Source organism: Topomyia yanbarensis, chromosome 2, assembly GCF_030247195.1.
Source record: "Topomyia yanbarensis strain Yona2022 chromosome 2, ASM3024719v1, whole genome shotgun sequence".
NCBI classification, from domain to species: domain Eukaryota; kingdom Metazoa; phylum Arthropoda; class Insecta; order Diptera; family Culicidae; genus Topomyia; species Topomyia yanbarensis.
Genome location: NC_080671.1, coordinates 50,234,394 through 50,257,764, shown reverse-complemented (window position 1 = coordinate 50,257,764; position 23,371 = coordinate 50,234,394). Strand labels below are relative to the sequence as shown.

At 37.1% G+C, this 23,371-nt stretch overlaps 2 protein-coding genes across 2 annotated transcripts; both read left to right on the top strand.

The window, feature by feature from the left end:
• The first annotated feature begins 16,167 nt into the window (after window positions 1-16,167).
• Window positions 16,168-17,552, top strand: LOC131679465 (putative odorant receptor 83c). Its single transcript, XM_058960194.1, has 4 exons — window positions 16,168-16,973; window positions 17,036-17,225; window positions 17,280-17,435; window positions 17,499-17,552. Exons 1-4 carry the CDS (start codon window positions 16,168-16,170, stop codon window positions 17,550-17,552), a joined length of 1,206 nt encoding a protein of 401 aa, XP_058816177.1.
• A 4,098-nt stretch (window positions 17,553-21,650) lies between these two features.
• LOC131685577 (putative odorant receptor 83c) lies at window positions 21,651-23,032 on the top strand. The gene is made up of 4 exons (XM_058969410.1): window positions 21,651-22,456; window positions 22,516-22,705; window positions 22,760-22,915; window positions 22,979-23,032. The coding sequence occupies exons 1-4, from the start codon at window positions 21,651-21,653 to the stop codon at window positions 23,030-23,032; spliced, it is 1,206 nt and encodes a 401-aa protein (XP_058825393.1).
• Window positions 23,033-23,371: the final 339 nt, after the last annotated feature.

The window sequence follows — 23,371 nt, the reverse complement described above, 5'->3', positions numbered from 1 at the left end:
ATCGCAGTCGCTAAATTGGAAAAACTTGGCTTCAGTGGATCACTCCTGCGATGGTTTCAATCCTATCTCGTTGGCCGTCAACTCAGTGTGAACATAGGTGATGCATACTCCAAACTGTTCTCCGCAACGACTGGTATTCCGCAAGGAAGTCATCTCGGACCATTAATATTCACTCTCTATTTCAACGATGTAAACTATCAGCTGAAAGGACCACGGTTGTCGTATGCAGATGATCTAAAAATTTTCAACAGAATTAGGAGCCGATCGGACGCACAATATTTGCAGCAGCAATTCGACACTTTCAGCAGATGGTGTGAAAACAACCGAATGATTCTGAATCCGGCGAAATGTTCTGTGATATCGTTCACCAGAAAAAAAGATCCCATTGAGTTTGAATATAACTTGTCTGGAGCTCTTGTTTCCCGGGTGAGCTGCGTTAAGGATCTTGGAGTGCTGTTAGATTCGAAACTTACATTTAAGAATCACATTTCGTATGTTGTTGGTAAAGCATCGCGAAGCCTGGGCTTCATTTTCCGTACGGCTAAATCCTTTACAGACATTTACTGTCTCAAAAGCCTATACTGTTCTTTAGTGCGCTCTACGCTGGAGTATTGTTCGGCGGGCTGGAACCCGAATTACATGAACAGCAGCGATCGAATTGAAGGCGTTCAACGAAAATTTATACGGTATGCTCTTCGACGCCTGCCTTGGCGCGATCCTGTTCGTCTACCAAGCTACGAGAGTCGGTGTCAACTCATCCAGCTCGATACTCTCCAGCGTCGTAGAGAAACTGCAAGAGCCTTATTCATCTCTGATCTTCTGTCAGGACGCATCGATTCTCCAGATTTACTAGAGCGAGTTAACATCCAAGCAAGGTCCAGAACGTTACGCGGAAACGTTCTTCTGAGAGTGCCGTTTCGACGAACTATTCAAACAGCTAATGCCGCTATCACGGGACTACAACGCCTCTTCAATCGTGTGTCGCACTTGTTCGACTTTCATTTGTCTCGAATATCATTGAGAAATCGATTCCTGCAGTTTTTTAGATGTAATTAGTTTAAGTTTCCATCATTGGGGCCGAGTACGGCCTGTTGATGTGCGTGATAAATAAATAAATAAATAAATAAATAAGTACATATATGTTGAGTAGAACTTCCACTCAATTAAAGTTTAAATTGATAAATTAATATTCATTCTTTAGATGGATTTTAATTGATCAATTTCAACTTTAACTGGGCTATTGAAAATAGCTACAAATTTTTTATGGTTTTGGCAATTGTTCAAGAGATACTTTTAATTAATCCTAAATTTCCAAACGATTACGAGATAAAACTGTGACATTATCGGTGACAGGGATTGTACATAGTAGCCAGATATCGTCTTGATTCAAATCATTTAACGTCTCGTTACGGATTGAAACTATTTCCCCTCGTCAGATTAAATTACACTTCTTCAATAAAACTCGATACCGATGCGAATGCGAATGGACGATGACAGCTTTCACGCGCCCGGCGAAAGAAGTATCACCATCATAGCAGCACAGACAGCATCATCGAGCACCTTGAGCTTGTCTTAACTTGTAGCTTCCATTACAATCATTTCCGCTGAGCGACCGACAATGATTGGATTAGATTTTCTCGAAATCAGCTGTCATGGTTCCTTCAGGAAAATTGAAGGGAGAAAGATATATTCGAAATATGGCTCCTGATTTCCCGGGAATTGATCGCATCCTCTGTAAAATCGAAATCAACAAGTGTGCTTTCCAGGATTAAATTCAATTTGGAACTTATTGTGTTGATTTGCTTCGAATATATGGCAAATATGAGGAACTGGACCGGCCCAATCGTCGCTGATGTGGTAGCTTGCTACAGTTATATTTTGCTAGATCGGAAAATACGTATTTTGTTCTAGCGCATTGCTCTCGATGAAGGTTGTTTCTCATCCATTACGATGCTCGGATTGTGTTGTGGCACAAGGTAGCATTCAAACGACATTTTATTTTCTGCGTCGCACCGAAATACCTACTATTTTGCTAGGGCAGACCAGGTTTGGGATAAAAAAATGAAATCAAAACTGTGGCAGGAGGGAGCCAAATATGTGCCATATGTACATATCCGGTTTTGGCATGCGCTCGAAAAAGTTCTAGTAAACATTCGGTTATAACAACCTAGCCCGGTATAAAGACACCAATGCACATATCTTTAGTATATATAGTTCATCTGATGAAGGAACGATTGAAAGACAGCCGGAAGCAACAGAAGAAAGTTCCGTCAACTTAGCTCAGGTAACCAGTTTTCACTTCATGCTGTGTCTTTTAGTCGCTTGGATGGCCAATGTCTTTTCTAAAGTGCATTGGATATATGTTCACTATGCCAATTTGAGTTGGGTGATAATGAAAGAGCTACATAAGCGGACGTCGATCCAGATTTATTTCAGAGTTGGCATTTCTCTATCGGAAAATTGCATTCCCCTAGGAAAGTTAATTTTTCTTCTGTTTGATATCTGTACACAAACACGTTCGATAGTTAGTTGTGCTATACTGCCTATGATCGAAAATCAGTCCCATAAAGATAGGAAATTCCAGTTAATAATTAGTGCTTCGCCCGGTCGGGACTGGTACAAAGTTTTAGGCAGTCCGTTAGTTATCGTTCACCCGGCGCGACCGGAATGAAACGCCAAAAAGCATACTTAGTCAGTAATTAGCAACTAGGAGTGTAAAGTTAAAAAGTGTTTGAAATAAAAAGTTTCAAATTCCTTTGGTGACATATACTTCATATATCGTTTCGCTTCACTGTCAAATAATTTCTTATTTTAAGATACCTACCAAATGTCTGTCTTCTGTTCTTTATCCCTATCAACATTAATTTGTTCTATGCTATATATCTCCTCCGTGGTGAAAAACTTAAGTAAAACTATCGTTTCTCTATTTAGGAGAAAATTATTTAAAACCATCTTTGCGCGTGAAGAGCACAAAACCTATAACTAAATTATATATGGAATTTTCGATTCGACCTCATCTCATCAGAATCCGTTACTAACTTAGTGACAGGACTAAGCTAGTATCGGATTGACGCTAGATCCAAAAAACAGAGACACAATTTATTTTCTTGAGCACCAATTGTGTCTGCTTGCAGGAACACAAATTGTGTCTCCGTCTTTTGGAGCTAGCGTCAATCCGACGCTAGCTTAGTCCTGTCACTAAGTTAGTGTCGGATTCTGATGAGACAAAATTGAAACGCAATTTCCATAACTAATTTATTAATTTGTTTCCTAATTTCAAATATTACAAATGCTTTATTTCCCGTTAAACTGATGAATCGAGATTACAAAACAAATGTATAAAAATAGCATTCGAGCGTTTTCCACTCAACTAAAGCTAATACTCATATTTTCTCTTTGCACCATCCATCTGAAGGAATCGATCCAAACTTTATGATGAACGTGCACATATTTTGATGAAATGCATCCATCAATTACTTTCGCAATATTTATCTTTCCCCCACACTGCGCAGACGTCCATCAAATCATCTATGTAGGTGAAATATTTTGCTCTGCGGAGGAAAAATGTTTGCAATACATCAACGATTACTGCCGCTATTTTGTTTTTTTTTTGGGATGCTATTTCGAGAAAATGCAAGCGACTATAGCTGATGTTGCTAGTTTTCATATTTTTTTTCGGGCTGTCGACACGATAGGTCACTGGCTACTGAACTATACCACATGGTTCGAATCCATTTTTTTCTACACTCTCTCGCCAGGAGGTGGTAAAACGCCATTTGCGCTGTAGGTGAGGATGATAATAATGGCTCATTTATCTTTCCTGCGATTTTCCTTTATTGAATACGAAGCACAGCTAGTGTGCAGCGAATGCACTTTTTCCCTCTAATAAGCGTTTTCTTCGTCTGCGGTTGAAGTAAGTTTAAGATGAAGCTGTGTGATGTTCTGAGTAGGGTGATGTGCCTATTATGGCAGTAGAGCCTATTGTGACCCTATTTCGTACCCCTTGGTTTCGAACCAAGCATATGAGATAATGACAATATCGATTTGGCTAAAACAGGTGTGCAAAAAAAGCTCAAGTTATATTCTTTATTTGTTGTGCACATACGTATTCAGAACTATCCACTAAATCCAACTTTTAATTAAAACAAAATCACCTTATTGAAATATCTGCTGATCCGCCTCACTCGCGTAGTGAACCGAAACAGGACGCAACGGCGCTTAGCAAAATAAACACTTTCGAGCCAGCATTTACCGCCTCATATCTCGTTATTCCGGCACAAATATATTAAATATTGCACTGATACATACCTTTATTTTAGCTGGAGAACCTTTTTACGATTATTTCACTTTAAAAGCACTCGTCAAACACTAGAATAGGCCTAGTGTTATAATAGGATAAAACTAAATACGGGGGTTCCTATTATTGGCATGTTTTGCTGATACACTACCACAATCAAAACCAACTTTTTGCATCCATCATACAGAAAAGAATCACCAGTGCGGCCAAACCAAAACATGAACTTGAAAACATAATGTTATGCAATTTCAGGTATAAGTAATCAATTATTTCAAGTTATTCAACTAATTGTTGATCGCAGATATTTTATTTTCATCTGCACATACAATTTGGATCGGGAGGAAGTAATGTGTGATGTGAACTTTATATTCCAGTTGTTAACTTTCGCATGGTTATTTCCTGCATGCGCAGTTCTGGGCGCTCTTCTACTAACAGCTGATGAGTTTCTTTCGTGTGCGTAATGTTTACGTTTGTTTTGATCGGCTGAAAAAAGCAGAATAATTCGTTTTACAAATCACGCGTTGGCGTCCATGATCTGGATACCTAGTTAGAATCGACGCAAATGAAATATGAGGCATTGCGTTTCAACTAGATTGTTTTTCGATGAGGTGGGAATCGGCACACCCATGAGGCGATAATTGGAACGTTCAGGTGGGAATAGATGCACAGAATAGAACATTTATTTTCATTTATGCTGAAAATTGAGACAATTCTGCCAAATAAGCATTATACAGATGTTTAAGAAACAGTACACTGATACTTTATTCTGAAAAAGGTTATAGGTAATATGGCTTCTTTTTAAGTTATTCAAAAAATAGTGCGACCCTCTCCATAATGGTGCCAAAATAGGCTCATCACCCTAAATGGAAAGCTATTCGGAAATATTTTTTCGTTGATCGCAAACAGTGGTTGGGAGAAAGTAGTGTCGTAGCGTTATTTCTCGTTGGCATATATCACGTAGTGATAATCAGAAGGTACTGGATAATTGGTCACATATAGATTTTGCGATAACTGGTAGTGAAATTGATTTGTTTTCTGTTCGTGAGCAAAATTAGGCTTCAAATGACATTTTTTGAATTATTTAATGAAATCTTTTTGGACAATGATACTACAATTATAAATTTCGCTTAGATTATTATTATTATGATTACTATTATTGCCGGCTAATATATTGAGCGTAAAGAGCCACATCGCAGCGTACTCCAGGAACCTGGTTTCTCCGGAAAAGACGACACTTTTCAACTGGTTATAAAATCCGTCTTGCGACATGCTAAACTTCATGATTTTGCAAAACAAGTGCACTAGATAACATTGTGAAGGTTTTTTGGTCGATTTAGCCACACCCCAGGATATTCTAGGAACCAGGTTTACCTAGAGTTTTTTAATAGCAACAATCTGTTTCAAGACTACCTATATTTTTGCTCTATCATTTTTTCCACAGACTACCTATATATTTTTTTGACAATCAGTCTTTCTAAAGACTACCAACTTTTTCTAATCAATCGGTCTTTTTCAAGACTAAAACGTTTTTCAAAAATAATTGAGCTTAAAGAAATGTCTGTCTTGAAAGGGTTACCACAAGGTTAAAGTTTGGACGAAATATCTAACGAATTCAAAAATGTACACTGTTTTTCTCCTTCATAAGTTATTCTCATGAAGAGAAAAGCTAATAGTTCCAAAGCCACAGTGTTTTAAAACGTCGTTTTCGTGCTTAAAATTAGAAGTCGTTAGAAGTATAGTTTGTTTGAAGAAATTGTTGCTCTTATGATTGCGAATCCACAGGAGTATACCGTTCAGTGATAAATTCATCTATGAGTGATATACGAAATTTATTTTCCGAAATAATTAAGATAGAGACTTTGTGTCTTCGGCAAAGTTGTAGCAAATATTACTACAAAGGAAATTGCTGAAGAAACCATATATCTAGCTTTAATAGTTTACATGTTATGGAACATATTATATGGAAGACCCCTTAAAATTAGTTGTTTCATGAAAACTTTTTTAGACATTCTCCTATCTTCTTAGAATCTTCCACAAAGTTGTTTGCGGTATCGAAACACATATTTTTGTCGAACATAGTTACTTCCTATCTGTTGAATTTAAAAAGATATTCCAAATTTTGCGATATTTTTGGGATAATTTCCACCTTAAATAACTCTTTAAGGAGCAAAAAGGAGCAAACAACATCATAACATACTGAAAGTACTAGCTATTAAATTTTATATAGTTGCAACGCGCCACAACGCTCAGAAATCATCCAAGAGCTTTATTTAATTAATTTTAACCGTAATGAGGTTAATAATTTGAAAGTGCTAGAAAAAATATGTTGTTTGTTCCACGTACGAGTAAAGTGGGAACATTATAGACGACATGGGGGCACAATTCGAAAACTGTTTTCCTGTCGAAGATGCCAGGGCTTTGAGCATGCCATAAAAATTCATTTCGTTTCCAAACGTATAATCTGTGGAGATAAATCCCGTACAAAGGACGCTTGTTCGGTGAAAAAATCACAGAAAGTTTCAAATGCGCCAAACCATAAATCGAATTTCTGTACAAATTCGCCAAATTCGAGAAAAAACTACAAGAGGCAGCCCTATGGGGTTGCACGAGCTGTAGACGTAGGACTATACTACTTAATGTAAAATATTTATTTTCTTAGTGCATTTATAGTAATAATAAATCAAACATATTTCTTACGTATGATTTAATCACAACCAATCAACATCGAATATTACATATTGAACCAAACCTTCTTGGTTATCAGGTCATTTCATTTGTAGTAGGTGATCGAATCCGATTAATCTTATTTAAGAAGACAGAAAACTGTGACCGAACTAATATCTGGAACGAAATCTTTATAGCATAAGATTAGCTTGTAAAAACCTTTCGATTGTGTGTGGTAAACAACCCGGACCAGTGAAGAAAAATCAAATTTTAGACAATATAATCACATTTCATGTATAGACCAGAATGCTTGGTCTAGTTATATTTTGCCATTATTGTAGCTTTCCTAAAGTACGCATACAAATATAACGAATGCAGTGGTCTTAATCATATATCGAAACTATAAATATACAAGAATCGAAAACAATTTTATATATGGACAAGATGCGTTTTTGCAACGGTTTTTCAAATGGTAGTGTATTCATTCATAAATAGGCTTTGTAGTATGTACCTATTAGTAGAATCAAAATACTATAGGCTGAGTGGAAATGAATCACGTGAAGGGGAAATGAATCAATGAATTGATCGAACGTAAATAATAAACTTTCGTTGTGCAATTTAGCAAATTAGATCTAACTACCTACACATTCGACTCAAACAATAAACCCAAGCGCACAAAGCAAAATGAATGTACGCTGATGATGATGGGTAGAGCGAAAGAGACAACTAATACCACGACACGACGTGTTTGCAAATGGAGCTCGCATGTACAAACTATTTTGTGTACGAATAATTATACATAAAAGTGTGCAGGAAACGAGTACAACACAAAAGATAGCATAGTGTTTGAACGGCAAGCACAGTCGCATTCACTGGGTAGCGTACCTCCACAGGCAGGGTAACGGACTTCCAACTCAGCTACACTGGCTGCGAAAACACACAACGCAGTGACCTGCTTCGTCTGCCGCTCAACAGGCAACTGAGCTGGTCTGGCGAAATCCGTCCGTTTAAATAGTCGATGATGACGTCATTCATAGAAGCGTAGCGCGCTAGGTACACAAATCTGTCGTGCTGGACTAGGGAAGCGCTATCTTCTGTGTGGAAATGCGCGATATTTTGACTAGGTTGTTCATTATTTAAATTTTTAATGCCATGATATCAAAAATCTTTGGGTTTATCTATTGGAATCTATTCTTAGAAGTATTTCGGGGCGATATGTGTAAAAAATTGAAAATTTATCGTGAGAAGGCTGAATTATATGCGTTTAAAATTGGACCACTTTTCGTTACATACCATTTTTGTAGAATTTGCATCGTACACCCCTATATCGAAAACAAAGACGTAGTCCTACGTCAAAATATAAATTCTCGTGCAAAGTAGCAAAAACAACAAATAAAAAAATTACAACATCTTCTCTACCTATTTAAGGATCTTCTATCTCCGTCACACCCTTCTACGATGGTGTGTTATTTTATGCTTCAGTGGCAGGTATCACGCCTAGAAAAACGATGATTACCACGCCTCAATTTCGTTTTCGCGCAATGCTTCTTTTGCTTCAATCGATCTAGGTAGGATTATGCACAAAAATTGATTTTTGCAGCAACCAATGTTTCATTTGATGACTGTAATGCTAAATTTAAAATTCAACAATGAATGTAAAGTTCAGGTATGACTTAAAATAATCAACTTAATTAAATTAATTGAATTGGAGTTCTCGGCGGAAGAATCGCAACAGCAGTTAATCGCAGAATCAAGCATTGCGTCTTTCCGACACCAAGCTGATTGAGAGTTTGGGTATCGAAGTATTTGCCTTTTCAGTGCACTGGTAACTTACAAAACCTCACAAGAAGTCGGTCGAAATTTTTCTTAATCCATGATTCTACTTACGTGCTATTCGTCTGAAAGGAATCCATCAACAATTGATTTGGTTTTGACAGATCAAAGTCACATTTGCAGCGAATTGATTACACATTAGGGTGGGACATAAATGAGATTCCTGCTCCGAGCAACTTTTTAGGTTCCATTTGGGTTCTAGAACAACTGTGCAAATTCTTGGTTCGAACCCTGAAACTATATTTTTGCGCCCACTGTTTAAAGTTTACATGGGATTTTGCATGGGAAAATTAACTTTCACAAAAAAAAATCTTCCAGGAGTCGCCCATTGCTTCCTAAAAATAAATCGTTATGTGATTTTTATAGAAAATTTAACAAAGAAACAAAGTCTCGAAAACCACGAAACGATCTGACGCTTGAGAAAAAAGTTATTAAGCAGAAACCGATTGATGCTCTGACGATTGATAAAATATTCATTTTTTTTTCTAGCACCACTGCTGTTCGTTGTCCAATTATACGCAATTATATTTCAATCCTCTCTTAATGTGTCTAAATCGTTTTTCTACCCTATTTAGCCACTTCGCAAGGTTTTGAGGGATTAATTGAGGCTTCTTTTGTACATAATAAGAGAAAGTTAAAATTTTTGTATATAATTAGACCGTCAGAAGCAGTGATGCTATGAAAAGTGAAATTTTCATCAATCTTCTGGACATCAATCGGTTTATGCTTAATAACTTTTTCCACAAGCATCAGATCGTTTTGCAGTCTTCTAGACTTTGTTTCCTTGACCAATTTCCTATAAAAATGAGACATCTATTTATTTTTAAGAGGTAACTGGCGACTCTTGGAAGAATTAATTTGCAAAAGACAATTTATCCATACGAAATTCTATGTAAACTTTAAAATGCGGGCGTAAAAATATAGTTTCACCTATCGAGTTAAAAATTTGCAGAGTTGTTCTGGGAGCTAAATGGGACCCAAAAAGTAACTCGGAGCTAAATTTTATTTTTACATTTCTTACAAACGAAATGTATAGGATTCGCTCAAACTTTGAAAACTTTTTCCGAGGCCCGGAGGGCCGAGTTTCATATACCAATCGACTCAGCTCGAAAAATTGACACAATGTCTGTATGTGTGTGTGTATGTATGTATGTACAAAATGTCATGTACTTATCTCAGCAATGGCTGAACCGATCTTAATGAAACTAGTTTCAAATGAAAGGCCTAACGCTCCCATTTGACACTATTATTTTTGCTTTTCGGTATGTTTTTTACTTTCTGAGATATGGGTAATTTTGTTAAAACAGGGCTGGTTTGAAGCGAATAACATTTGAACAAGGCAACTATATCGCGTAAAATAAACAGAAACAAAAAGCTTATGAAAATACCTTTCTAACAAGCTATAGATTGTCAAAATCTGTTCACGAGCGGTGGAGATATTAAACATTTTGTATTTTCATTCTTCGCTTACCAATTTCCACTAACTAAAGCCAAGACCGTTCCATACAGAGTATTGCTTTGCTGGTTTTTTAGGGTCAAAACTAAAGCGATTTTCAATATCCGGGTATTCAAACACATCTGCGTGATTCAAGGATTTTGATTCCGAAAACATTTTGTGAATTTACTTAATAATCAATTACCTATTTCTCAAAAATTAATAAGCAAGTTCATTTCAAAGACAAAATAATGTTTAAATTCACTTCAATGTGCAAATTTGTTCAGAGTTTTTTTAATTTCGGTTATAGAGCTTTTAACCTTAAGGTCATTCGCCTCTTCGGGTTCGAAAAATCTCTTATGAAAAATTTCTAACCCTATGTGCGGGGTCGGGACTCGAACCCAGGTGCGCTGCGTACAAGGCAATCGATTTACCAACCACGCTACATCCACACTCATTGTCCAGAGTTGATGAATTTACCCGTTTGATTGAGCAATGCGTTCACTCGTGAGATAAACGTTGGATGGTATATGAATACATCAAGTAATCCTCCTAGTAGTGAGAAAATAGATTTCTAATATAATTCATATTCATATTATACTCGTCGCATCACCAAGAGCAACTGTATTTTTGAATAACAAAATTGTAGTGAAAATTTATCAGTTGCATTATTGAAAATAAAGATTTAAGGAATCAGAATTTCGCACTATAAACAAAAATAATGTCACAGCTCTAACCATCATTTACCATTCCTCACAACTGACACTGAGTTGTACTGAAAACCCCAATATACATTTTTCATGAACAATGTGACTAAAAGCATATTTATTTGCGAAAAAATACGACATGTAATTTCAAGAATGTTCGTGTCTCAAAGCAGTCCAGGGGCACTTTGAATACTAACTGGCTTTTCGATGAATTTAAGTACTTATTCTGGTAGTTTGAACCATTTCTTTGCAATGGTATTGCTTTGTATAGGACTCATTAACCCATATCACCAGAACGAGAGTTCCGAACGAAACAATTCGCAAGTAATAAGGATGGGTGGAAAAAGACTGCATTGTAATCGACTGCATGTATGAGTTTTATGCCATCGTTAATAATAGTATAATTGCCAACATAGCCTGGACACTTGACACTCTTTTCTAGATATTTCAATGCGAATTAATACTATTTACAGGTGGTCTTTTCTCAGTTTACTAATTACGCTTTAAAATACTGGACCTGAAAATTCCATTCTATTCAAAATCATTTTTCAGATGTCTGTAACCAAAATGATATCTTTTAATTCCAAAACAAATCCCTGATTTCTAGATTTTCTGATGACTAATTAAGGACCATCAATAAAGTAGAAACACCAGATAATCCTAAAAATTCCATCAAGAAAAGAAGAACGAAAACGTGCTCTTTGCAATGGGATTTTCACAAACATTTCAGAATATTCTGAAACTCGGTTTTGGAATTCGTGAAATTCGTTATATTCATTTACTTCATTTCAACAACTTTCTTAAAATATTATTATATATTCTCATTTTTTTCCAGCTCATTCCTTTAATGTATTATATTCGATTGGTTTATTTTTTGCATTTTAAATATTTGAGTAATAATAAATATATGATCATTTCATTTTAAAGATTTTTTTCATTTAGCACTGTTTTTATTTATTTTGTTTATGTGACCTAATTTTATCTATTGTATTCATTTAATTCTTTGTGTGCATTCCGATCAGTTTATTATCTTATGTATCTTATTCGAATTATTCATTTAATTTATTTTATTCACTTTTTTCTAATATTTTTTTCTGATATTTTTCCGGTTCACACTTTTATTCATTTTAATAATCTGACTAATTTTGTTCAGTCATTCACTTTATTCATTTCATCTAGAACATTAATTAGATACAATATAATTTCTCCTATTAATTTTATTACTTTTTAATATCGCTGACTTTTTCATTTTAATAATTTAACTGCTTAAAAACAAACAAAATGAAAAAAATGATAAAAGGACAGAAAACATTTTTATTGTGATAAAAATTCTTTATTTTGTTTATATTATTCATTCCATTCATTTTATTGCTTTTTATTAACTCTCTGTTTATCCTGTTATTTATGAACAACATTTTCAAATAGCTTTACTGCCCATGCTCGCAAATCAGTCCCATAAAGATAGAAAACGGGACAAATATGCGTTCATGTGCAGTATAACTTTGGGCTTGGACAAGGTTTCTTCACAAAAAAGTAAAACTAATAATTGTGACAATCACCGTTTATTTGAGCGCTAATAGGTGCAAGAAAGATCCGTAGAACTCAAGTTATGGGAATATCTTTACGTACTACTGCTCGTGATTTGGACATTCCAAGATTGACATTGAATTCCATTTTATTCATGCTACAATTCAATAACATAACTAACATTCATTGATTTATTTTCAATGATAAATCCATATAATTTTGGGTAGTATCTATACTAAATCAACCAAAAACATAGGCGGTCGGGTTTACCCCACCATTTTTGAAAACAGCAAAAATGAACGTTTTCGTAAAACACTGGTATCTCAAAGTTTTCCCAAGATAGGAATAAAATACTATACATTGAAAGTTGTCCAGAAATCTAACCATTAATTTGGTATATAAAACGACTTGATTCGATGTAAAATGAGCATTTTACAACCAAAACCATTTACTAGGTCGTATTTGCCCCACCTTACCCTATTTATTTTATTATTCCGATTTTTTATGGTTTTATTCATATTATTTATTTCAATCATTTTATTAAATGGTTAGATTTTCCTAGTTCACATATTTTATTCAGTTTCTTAATTTTATCAATTCGGTTTTGCCAGTCCTTTATGTTATTGTATGATAGCTTGTTATCCTGAAACAATTTAATTTGCTCTCTTAATTTCATTACGTTTTAATATCGTCTAATTTTAATTTGAGTTAATTTGATTTATTTATTTTATTAATTTGATTTATGTTAATCATTCTATCCATTTTATGAATAACTTTGTTATTTTAAATTTTGTTTTGTTTTATTATTTTTCTTTAATTTATTCAGTTCATTCGAAGCGTTATTCGTGCACATCTCACATCTAGTTGCTTGTAAATTTAGCGTGTGATCGGCAAGCTAATGAATCATACAACAGTGATATGTGTAAGAAATGTCTCATCTCACTGATAGGTGGATTAAATCGGTTTTTTTCATATAACCATGTCCCACTCTAAGCGGTCATGTGATAATTGAGTTTGTAATGCCCAGCCAGGGCCCAGACTAGAATATTGCAATTATACTTAAAAAATACAGCATATTCTTTAACATTTTCGGACTCACATACGGCAGGAATGTTTTGTTTGGATGCAGCTCAAGGGCGAATCTTACGGTTTATCCAACTTATCGAAATTGGTAGAACTGGTTCTGTTTGAGTTCGACATGCGATTACTAATTTCGATCTTGAATCTGCCAAACTAAGCGCTTTCAGGGTAGTTTGACAGTCAGAACGAAAATAGATTCTTTTGCGCAAATTTGCTGTTGAAGTGCCGATTGTACGCCAGACAGCATCGCGAAGATTTTTGCTTGCAATATGGTACAGTATCTACCAAGCGAAAGAGATTGGTTTAACCTTATTTCACGACAACAGACACCAGCACCGTCTCGGCCCTCCAAAAATGAACCGTCAGTATAACAAACTACGTATTCTCTAAGTTGTCGCTCCATCCAACCAGAAAGCTATTCCTCTCGAAGAGGAATTCTCACATTGAAAAAAAGTTCTGAAAGGAAAAATTCATGTGAGGGTAAGGTCACTGGCAGCAAGTGTATACTCAACCCAAAGAACCAATTGGGGCCACAGTCTTGTATGGTTAGTTGCACGATCTTTTGGGTTACTGTTCCAAAGCCCAGAAACTTTAAGACGGAATACAGAAGAAAGTACGTCTTGTTTCAGAAACACATAGAGTGGTTTTATGTTCAAGAGTGCCTCTAGAGCAGCAGTAGGTGCTGTCGAGAACGTACCAGTCATCGCAATCAAAACCATCCTCAAACCATAATTTCAGAGTCAAAGAACTGCAACGGACAAGCTCCGGTTGTAATCTTTCGTTGCATGAAAAGGACAATTGATGTTTTATTTGGATTAATTGATTGTCCCAATGAAAAATACATTGCTCAAAACACATAAGACATTAAATCAAAAAGTATGTTAATGCAAATACCGGGTATCATTATATGATAATCAGCGGCGAAACCATGGGTCTAAAATCGCCGGAAAACAGGTACGTCATTTGTGTGCGGCCTCTAACGCTGGTTACAGCCGGTTGGGTGCGAGTCAGTTTGCTAACTCATACATAACACAGTCAAAGCAGAGAGTTACATCTAACACCTCTTCCCTGCCAGATCGTGCAAATGTTGAGCGGTTTCTTACATTAAGTAAGACGAATATTTGTATTACTTAAATGTTCCATCAATTTGGTGTCTCCCAAATTGATATATCTGAGCTGCCCCAAATTTTGTGGTGGACATTTGTATCATTGCCGATTATGATTATTATGTTTTTAGAATCAACAGCTATATTGATTGACAGCACAAATATCGTGCGACGCTGGATATGCACCACTATGTTTATAGCTCTTGTATGAATGCCGGAATTTATCTTCCAAACTTCATCCATTTAGGGAAAATGCGATATATACATAGCGTTACGCTTTCACCACATCGAATCATCATGACGCTATGTTGAATATTTGTTTCCATTCAAAACATAGTGTTCGCCGAAACTAATACTTTTCATCGCGAACTTACATTATAAATGCGCTATATTCAAATATTTTAAGAAATAGACATACAGTCTTATGGTTTATATATTCTGGACCATGGAAAATATAATGTATCAAATCTAATAAATGAAATAATAGCTGTAACTAAAAGTATTAGAAATCGAATGACGCAACGATTCGGGAGCGCTATACAATACAAATGCCATTGATAACATTCCCACTACTTGCAGGCATATAAAGCTCCAGGCTTATACTTTCAATGCCAACTCTTTATTATTTCTACTTTCTACATGTTTCAGTCGCATCATTGGCAGCCACTCAGACTCCCCCGTTTTTATTTGCTTTCACTATTGGCAAAGCTCACAATGCTGGATTTCAATGGAAAAAATAAATAAAACAAAAACTAGGTCAAGCCCAATCGGAGTATTTATGGAAACGAGTTGATTCACAGACGGATTCAATTTAATTGTCGGCCTTAAAATAGTATTGTCCGTATTTGTGTGCCAGCCAACTGGTCGACGCTAACTCATAAATATCTGGGTCGTTGAAATTTATAACATGCTAGGAATATTACGCTTGATGACAGTGACAATTTATGCTTTTGGAAAGTATTCATACATGTAATATTTTAAAACCAGACTCGTAGCCAGGATTTTGCATCGGTAGGGTATTAAAAAATTAATTTGCATAAATGAATTACTTCTTGTTTTAAAGACAATACGCGAGAATCACTTTCGCCAATACGATAATACGATGTTTTTTTTCCTGGGACGTCATCATGGCTCAGGCATAGCATAAGGGTTAGTGCATTGGGCCGGATACCCAGTCGAATTCCGCCTCTAGAGCGATATTTCACATACTTACTTCCGTTTAAATGTCTGAAGTATAAACAATGGGAATTGTCCACGGTTAGACGATAAAAAATGTCTGGTATAACATCCTTATGAACAAGGAAATGCGACCTGGAACAAATGTTTCAGTAATTTGAAAGGATGGAGGTATCTACTTAGTAGTAGAAGTACTGCCACGTGGATCAACGATAATTATTTATTTAAACAGACTATTTGAAATTCATAGCACATTGCTAAATGTAGCAAGTCAATGATGTATCACAGCTCCACTTCGAACCTTGAAACCGTTGCAGGCACTTTAACAATCCGATCGAAATGATGACTCGATTTGTACAAACCCGTGTTCGGCTGCTCAATGATCGGCAACTACATCTACTACGAGCGGTGGACGTATTTGACGAATTGATTCACTTCCTGCGAATGTTTCTCACACAATGTGGCGTGGATATTCTGCTGATGGAGAAATTTCGCTGGAATTCTAGAACCTGGCTCTGCGTGGCTTGTAACGCAACATTTCTTATGTCGGTGATCTACACGGTCGCCGTTCACTGGAAGGACTGGTATGCAATTATGAATGCACTCTCGATCATTGGCATAGGTTTTCAAGGTATAATCAAGCTGTACAAGGCGTTGGCACACAAAAGTTTTTTCCAGGAAAAGTATCTCAATCTTCGGGTAGTGCATGAAAGATCCTCCGAGCATCCTCGAAATAATGTTGCGATGGTAAAGTGCGCCCTGATTATTTTGTACGCTTTTCGGTTTTTCTTCGTGTCTTATGCCGTGGCCGGTATGGCGTTTTTCGTGCTGCCAGTTTACATGATGGTCGTACGGCAGGAAAAAATGATGATTTTGCCCCTGGAGTTACCCTTCGTTGATCCAGCAACGGAATCAGGATTCACAGCTACTACGGTGTATCATTCGGTTTTGGTGGTGTTAGCGATAATGGGGATTCTAGCGGCGGACATGGGAATAATGATCTTTATTTTGCATATGCTTGGAATTGTAGATGTGTTTATGAACAATCTGAAGGAACTAGACGAACTGCTGGTGCTTTCGGCGTCCGAAGAAAGCGTTATTACTGACAAAGTAACTGAAATTTGTAAAATGCACAGAGAAATTATACGGTAATTGGTGACATTGTATCTGGTAAACATTTTAGAGATCTTTGTTTTTTTTTAATATATAGATACGAGGAAGACTTGGACGAATTCTACCATCAAACTGTTTTCGTTCAGGTGATTACTTCGGTAACTTGTCTCAGTTTGACACTGTTCGTTATATACATGACCAATGATTGGACTAGGATAATGTTCATATTTGCAACGTTCGCGCAGTTGTTGGAGTTTTGTCTGCTTGGAACCGTCCTGACATTGAAGGTAACGTTTTGTAACCATTCAGAAACTTAGTAATGCAGCTCAAGTTGTCCACAGAATGATCAAATTATTCTTGCCATATATGACACTAATTGGTACCTGTTAAGCAAGTCGGATCAGAAGAATATTGCAATAATGTTGCATCGCTCCCAGAATGCTGTTGAGATGACTATTGGTGGAATTTCTTTGCTTAATATGGAAACTTTTGTCGAAGTATGTGATAATAGTTGGTAAATCCGTTTGTCATATCTTTCTCATGCTGGCTTCCAATTTTAGATTATCAAAACCATATATTCGTATTTTGCAATGATGGTTAGTTTTCTTGAGTAAAACGGTTCTCAGGATATGTACTACGTGAAGGAAAGTCTTTTTCCAATAAATATTAAAATTATAATGAAAACTGTATTCAGATTACTTCATTGAATAAATGACAATACGAGTGAACGATGTACAGCATAATTTTACTTGAATGTTGCACAGTTTGCTTTCTGATCTCGTACAGATTAGAAGTAAAAAGAGTACCACTCGCCAACAGCATGCAAGCAAAAAATACTTCCCGCGTTGCGTTGCTCTAATGTGTACGTGTAACATATAGACACAACAAAGCTCCGTTACCCCCCACTACGAATGAAAAGAGTGAACCACAAACTAAATTTCGTCCATTACGGGAGAGCACAATTAAATTACGATTGACTTTTCGCAAACCCGTCTTAAACCTACAGTGCGCGAGGTGGAACAGTTGATCAGGGTGAAAATGGAACTTGTTCTTACAGAAGTTTCACACATACAGACACACCATACGAGACAATTAGTGCTAATAACGTTCAACTCCTTAGCCGTGCCAGAAAGCTTCGCAGCGAAGAATAACATGCCTAACGGAAATTCACCTACATGATTTGACACCGCGTACTAGCACGGATTATATTAAAAGATTCATGTCGAAGTATGTTGAAATAACATTGGTCACAAAGAGCACTTGGAGAAACTGTTTCTCCAAGGGCATTCTCAACAGTGTTCGGATGGTGTGAATGTGGCTGAGCCAACCTATACCAACTTACTGGACCTTTGAGGGCGGATCATCTTAATGTGCTGACTACATACAAAGAACCCTATGCTTATACCCTGGGCAGATGACCTCGTGCAAGTTCTGTAACCAGAAGGCACACTACGGTAAGCCATGCGCCAAAACAATCTAAGAAAATTAATCGAGTAAAACCATTAGCTGGCGTTAGGTGTGTACCTAGGGAAGTAAAAAACAAAAAAGAGGCCGACATCTAACAGCGAAAATCAAAGCTCCAGCGACGACGACATGAACACAAACGCAAGCGAAGGCAGATGGAATGATCAACAAGCGAAGGAGGGTAAAATACGATTGACATGATTCAGGCTTCCGTCACCGTTACAGCACGTCAACGAAACTTAGTTACATTCAGTTAAACAGTGCAATTCACACACAGCATCAACGGCATGGAGTGCTTTGACGTCCGGAACGTGTGCATGGGCTTTCGAGAAACGAATTCAACTTACCCTAATGGAACGGTGACGTGACCTGGACGTTCTGTTCTGTCGACAGCATCTGATGTATCGTCTAATTCTGGCCTAAACCTGACCATTGCTCACCACCAGGAAAGAAAAATAATACAAGAAGCGGACTGCAGTGCGCCCAGGATACACACTTAATTTTTTCTGCCGAATCTCATAATCTTTTTTTGCATTTTCTGCCGAAATCTCAACAGCTGACATTCAGCAAACATAATTTTTTGCTGAGATCTCAGTAAAAGTGACGTTTGAGTGCTGAGATATTTCACCGAAAATTAGCAAGCTAATCTCACTTTACTGAGATATCAGTTTCCAAATTTGCTGACTACACAGCTGTTGGGAAATTACCGAGCCGAATTGAGTGTGCAAGAGATAGAATTAATATTAGATTGTTTATATTTTTATCAATTTTGAATTGCAAATTGGATTTTATTTCTGAAATGTATTTTATTTTCACAGCGAGCAATGACTATCGAGGTTAAAGCCTTGATAAATAAATAACAATAACAACAAAAACAAATTGACTGTTGCACAGCCCGATTTTTAATTAATTCGAATACCAGAATCCCGAAATAAAGATGAAGAACCTGTGCAGAAGTAGGCAATCCCACAAAAGTTTATATATCAAAACTCTTAAAGATCATTCGTACAATGACTCTCGGACCGAAAAGATGATTTTGTTTCCAGTCCGTGCAGTGTAACGTTAATTGTTTTCAAAGATGTTTTGAGCGCTCTCCGCCCCTCTAGGTTTTGGTGTTTTTTTTTCTTTTCTCATGTGTGCGCGTCATAAACCGTTATTCAGCCCGCAGAGTAGTAGAACAGTAGTGTTTCTTTAATTGTGAGCCGTCTGGATATCATTGTGCAAGTTAGGTATCGATATTATATTACATTCCTCATCAGTCTCTCCTAACATTCTTCCCCTGACAATGATTCGTCTCAAGGAAAGATGGATGTCGAGATAAAGTTGACTGCCCGACTGAAGCCCATGCTCATCAACCAGGCCCTTCGTGATATTTTTTCCGGATTAAAGACAATTTTTTAAAATTCTATTGGAGATTTCTTATGTATCAGAAATATCGAAAATTCGCTCAGATAATCTTCCGGTGATGGTCAACAGTTCGAAGCAGGCAAATGATATTACTGGTTACGGGCTTTATACGAAGGAGTAACAGAATATATGTACCAGCTAATAGAGTTGAAATCTGTGGGGTTGTTTCCGATTCGAGTTTGAATTGCGCAGATCTGCTGACACGTGCTTCAGCTAGTGAATATATTGAACTGTAAAAGTTTGCATTTTGCATCAGTTGGAGTTGACGGAAAGTGGATATATGTCAACTCGGACTCTTCTCGGGGACCTTCACCGGGTCTGCTCTACCCAACTACCTTCTCTTTGACAAGCTTCGTCGTTGATAAGCATGTTTGTCTTTTTGAGTCGCGGATCTTGAAACAGCTGAGACACACGTCCTCCCATTCTGGCAATAAGGTTCGTTGTTTGAAATGCGGTGGGAATCATGTGAATGATTCCTATGGAAGGGATGTCAAAAAGTGTCTCTACTGTGGGGGAAGTACACATAATCTGCCGACATGTCCAGCGTACAAACAGCGCGAGGAGTAACTGAAGTGTACTGTTCAGGGACTCTGTAAGCGATCTTATGCAGAAATGCTAAAAAGAACAACGCCACTGGCCACTACTAACATCTTCATCAAATTGTCCAGTGACGAATGCAACTCTGATGAGCCCCCGAAGGAAACGTCTTCAAGAAAGTACTGGTGCAAAACCGAAACAAGTAGCTCCTGGTCTCCGAAAGCTGAGCTCAGAAAAGGAGTTCCGAGCACTTCCTGGATAACAAAAACCCGAAGTGTTCCAATATCTCAGCCAGAAAATTAAGCAAGCGCTGGTTTGATAAATTTCTCTGACATTGGGGACCGTATTTTATCAGCTTTAAATATCTCTGATCCTCTTATAAGCATCCTGATAAGCTTTCTCCCCGCAGTCAAAACATTCTTGATGTAGTTCACTGCAAAATGGCCCCTCCTTTCAGCGATTGCATCACTATTCTACAGTGGAATTGCAGAAGCATTACCCGAAAATCGATTCCTTTAAAATTTCAATAAATAATTTGAAATATAATGCGTTTGCATTATGCGAAACATGGCCTACATAAGAAATAGATCTCAACTTTCACGATTTAAATGTTATTCGCTTGGATCGAGAAGACTAACGACGCCAAGCTCCGGGATACCAAATCGACCTCTTCTCGACATCAGGCATTGAAATTGTCATTTGTCAAACTATAATTAAAGGCATAAACCTTGCTTCTACCTACACTGGACAACGACGGCTTAGCGATATTGCGGAACTACTCCCCGCGTAGTATTCACACATGTAATATTTTAAAACCAGACTCGTGGCCAGGATTTTGCATCGGTAGGGGATTAAAAAATTAATGTGCATAAATGAATTAATTCTTGTTTTAAAGGCGCGAGTATCACTTTTGCCAATACGTAATACGATGTTTTTTCCTGGGACGTCATGGGCCGGATACCCAATCGAATTCCGTCTCTAGATATTTCACATAATTACTTCCGTTCAAATGTCTGAAGTATAAACAATGGGAATTGTCCACGGTAAGACGATAAAAAATTACTAGTATAACATCCATATGAACAAGAAAATGCAACCTGGAACAAATGTTTCAGTAATTTGAAAGGATGGAGGTATCTACTTAGTAGTACAAGTACTGCCACGTGGATCAACGATAATTATTTATTTAAACAGACTATTTAAAATTCATAGCACATTGCTAAATGTAGCAAGTCAATGATGTATCACAGCTCCACTTCGAACCTTGAAACCGTCGCAGGCACTTTACCAATCCGATCGAAATGATGAATCGATTCGTACAAACCCGTGTTCGGCTGTTCAATGATCGTCAACTACATCTACTACGAGCGGTGGACGTATTTGACGAATTGATTCACTTCCTGCGAATGTTTCTCACACAATGTGGCGTGGATATTCTGCTGATGGAGAAATTTCGTTGGAATTTTAGAACCTGGCTCTGCGTGGCTTGTATCTTATCATTTCTTTTGTCGGTGATCTACACGGTCGTCGTTCACTGGAAGGACTGGTATGCAATTATGAATGCACTCTCGATCAGTGGCATAGGTTTTCAAGGTATGATCAAGCTGTACAAGGCAATGGCGCACAAAAGTTTTTTCCAGGAAAAGTATCTCAATCTTCGGGTAGTGCATGAAAGATCCTCCGAGCATCCTCGAAATAATGTTGCGATGGTAAAGTGCGCCCTGATTATTTTGTACGCTTTTCGGTTTTTCTTCGTGTCTTATGCCGTGGCCGGTATGGCGTTTTTCGTGCTGCCAGTTTACATGATGGTCGTACGGCAGGAAAAAATGATGATTTTGGCCCTGGAGTTACCGTTCGTCGATCCAGCAACGGAATCAGGATTCACAGCTACTACGGTGTATCATTCGGTTTTGGTGGTGTTAGCGATAATGGGGATTCTAGCGGCGGACATGGGAATAATGATCTTTATTTTGCATATGCTTGGAATTGTAGATGTGTTTATGAACAATCTGAAGGAACTAGACGAACTGCTGGTGCTTTCGGCGTCCGAAGAAAGCGTTATTACTGACAAAGTAACTGAAATTTGTAAAATGCACAGAGAAATTATACGGTAATTGGTGACATTGTATCTGGTAAACATTTTAGAGATTTTGTTTTTTTTTAATATAGATACGAGGAAGACTTGGACGAATTCTACCATCAAACTGTTTTCGTTCAGGTGATTACTTCGGTAACTTGCCTCAGTTTGACACTGTTCGTTATATACATGACCAATGATTGGACTAGGATTATGTTCATATTTGCCACATTCACGCAGTTGTTGGAGTTTTGTCTGCTTGGCACCGTTCTAACATTGAAGGTAACGTTTTGTAAGCATTTAAAAATTTAGTAATGCAACTCAAGTCGTCGACAGAATGATCAGATGATTCTTGCCATATATGACACTAATTGGTACCTGTTAAGCAAGTCGGATCAGAAGAATATTGCAATAATGTTGCATCGCTCCCAGAATGCTGTTGAGATGACTATTGGTGGAGTTGCTTTGCTTAATATGGAAACTTTTGTCGAAGTTTGTGATAATAGTTGGTAAATCCGTTTGTCTTATCTTTCTCATGCAGGCTTTCAATTTCAGATTATCAAAACAATATATTCCTATTTTGCAATGATGGTTAGTTTTCTTGAATAAAACGGTTCTTAGGGTACGTACTACGTTTGCATTCAATATTTTAATACAATGAAATCTGTATTCGTGTTAGCTCTTTGAATAAATAACAATGGAATGGACGATGAAGAGTATAATTTTACTTGATTGTTGCACAGTTTGCTTTCTCATCTCGTACAGTTTAGAAGCCCAAAAACGCACAGCTTGCGAACGACATACAAACAAATAATACTACCCGCCGTACCGCTGTACCATAAACGTGTAAACAATAGACATAGCAAAGTTCCGCAACCCCCAACTGCGAATGAAAAGAGTGAACTGCAAAATAAATTTCGCTGTGGGAGAATACAATCGCGATTTACT

Excerpts from the sequence above, each read along its gene's own strand:
- LOC131679465 (XM_058960194.1), top strand. The coding sequence starts at position 16,168 with ATGACTCGATTTGTACAAACCCGTGTTCGGCTGCTCAATGATCGGCAA. Across the intron at positions 17,226-17,279 it reads GAACCGTCCTGACATTGAAG|AATGATCAAATTATTCTTGC; the intron begins GTAACGTTTTGT and ends AGTTGTCCACAG. Across the intron at positions 17,436-17,498 it reads ATATGGAAACTTTTGTCGAA|ATTATCAAAACCATATATTC; the intron begins GTATGTGATAAT and ends TTCCAATTTTAG.
- LOC131685577 (XM_058969410.1), top strand. The coding sequence starts at position 21,651 with ATGAATCGATTCGTACAAACCCGTGTTCGGCTGTTCAATGATCGTCAA. Across the intron at positions 22,457-22,515 it reads ATGCACAGAGAAATTATACG|ATACGAGGAAGACTTGGACG; the intron begins GTAATTGGTGAC and ends TTTTTAATATAG. Across the intron at positions 22,916-22,978 it reads ATATGGAAACTTTTGTCGAA|ATTATCAAAACAATATATTC; the intron begins GTTTGTGATAAT and ends TTTCAATTTCAG.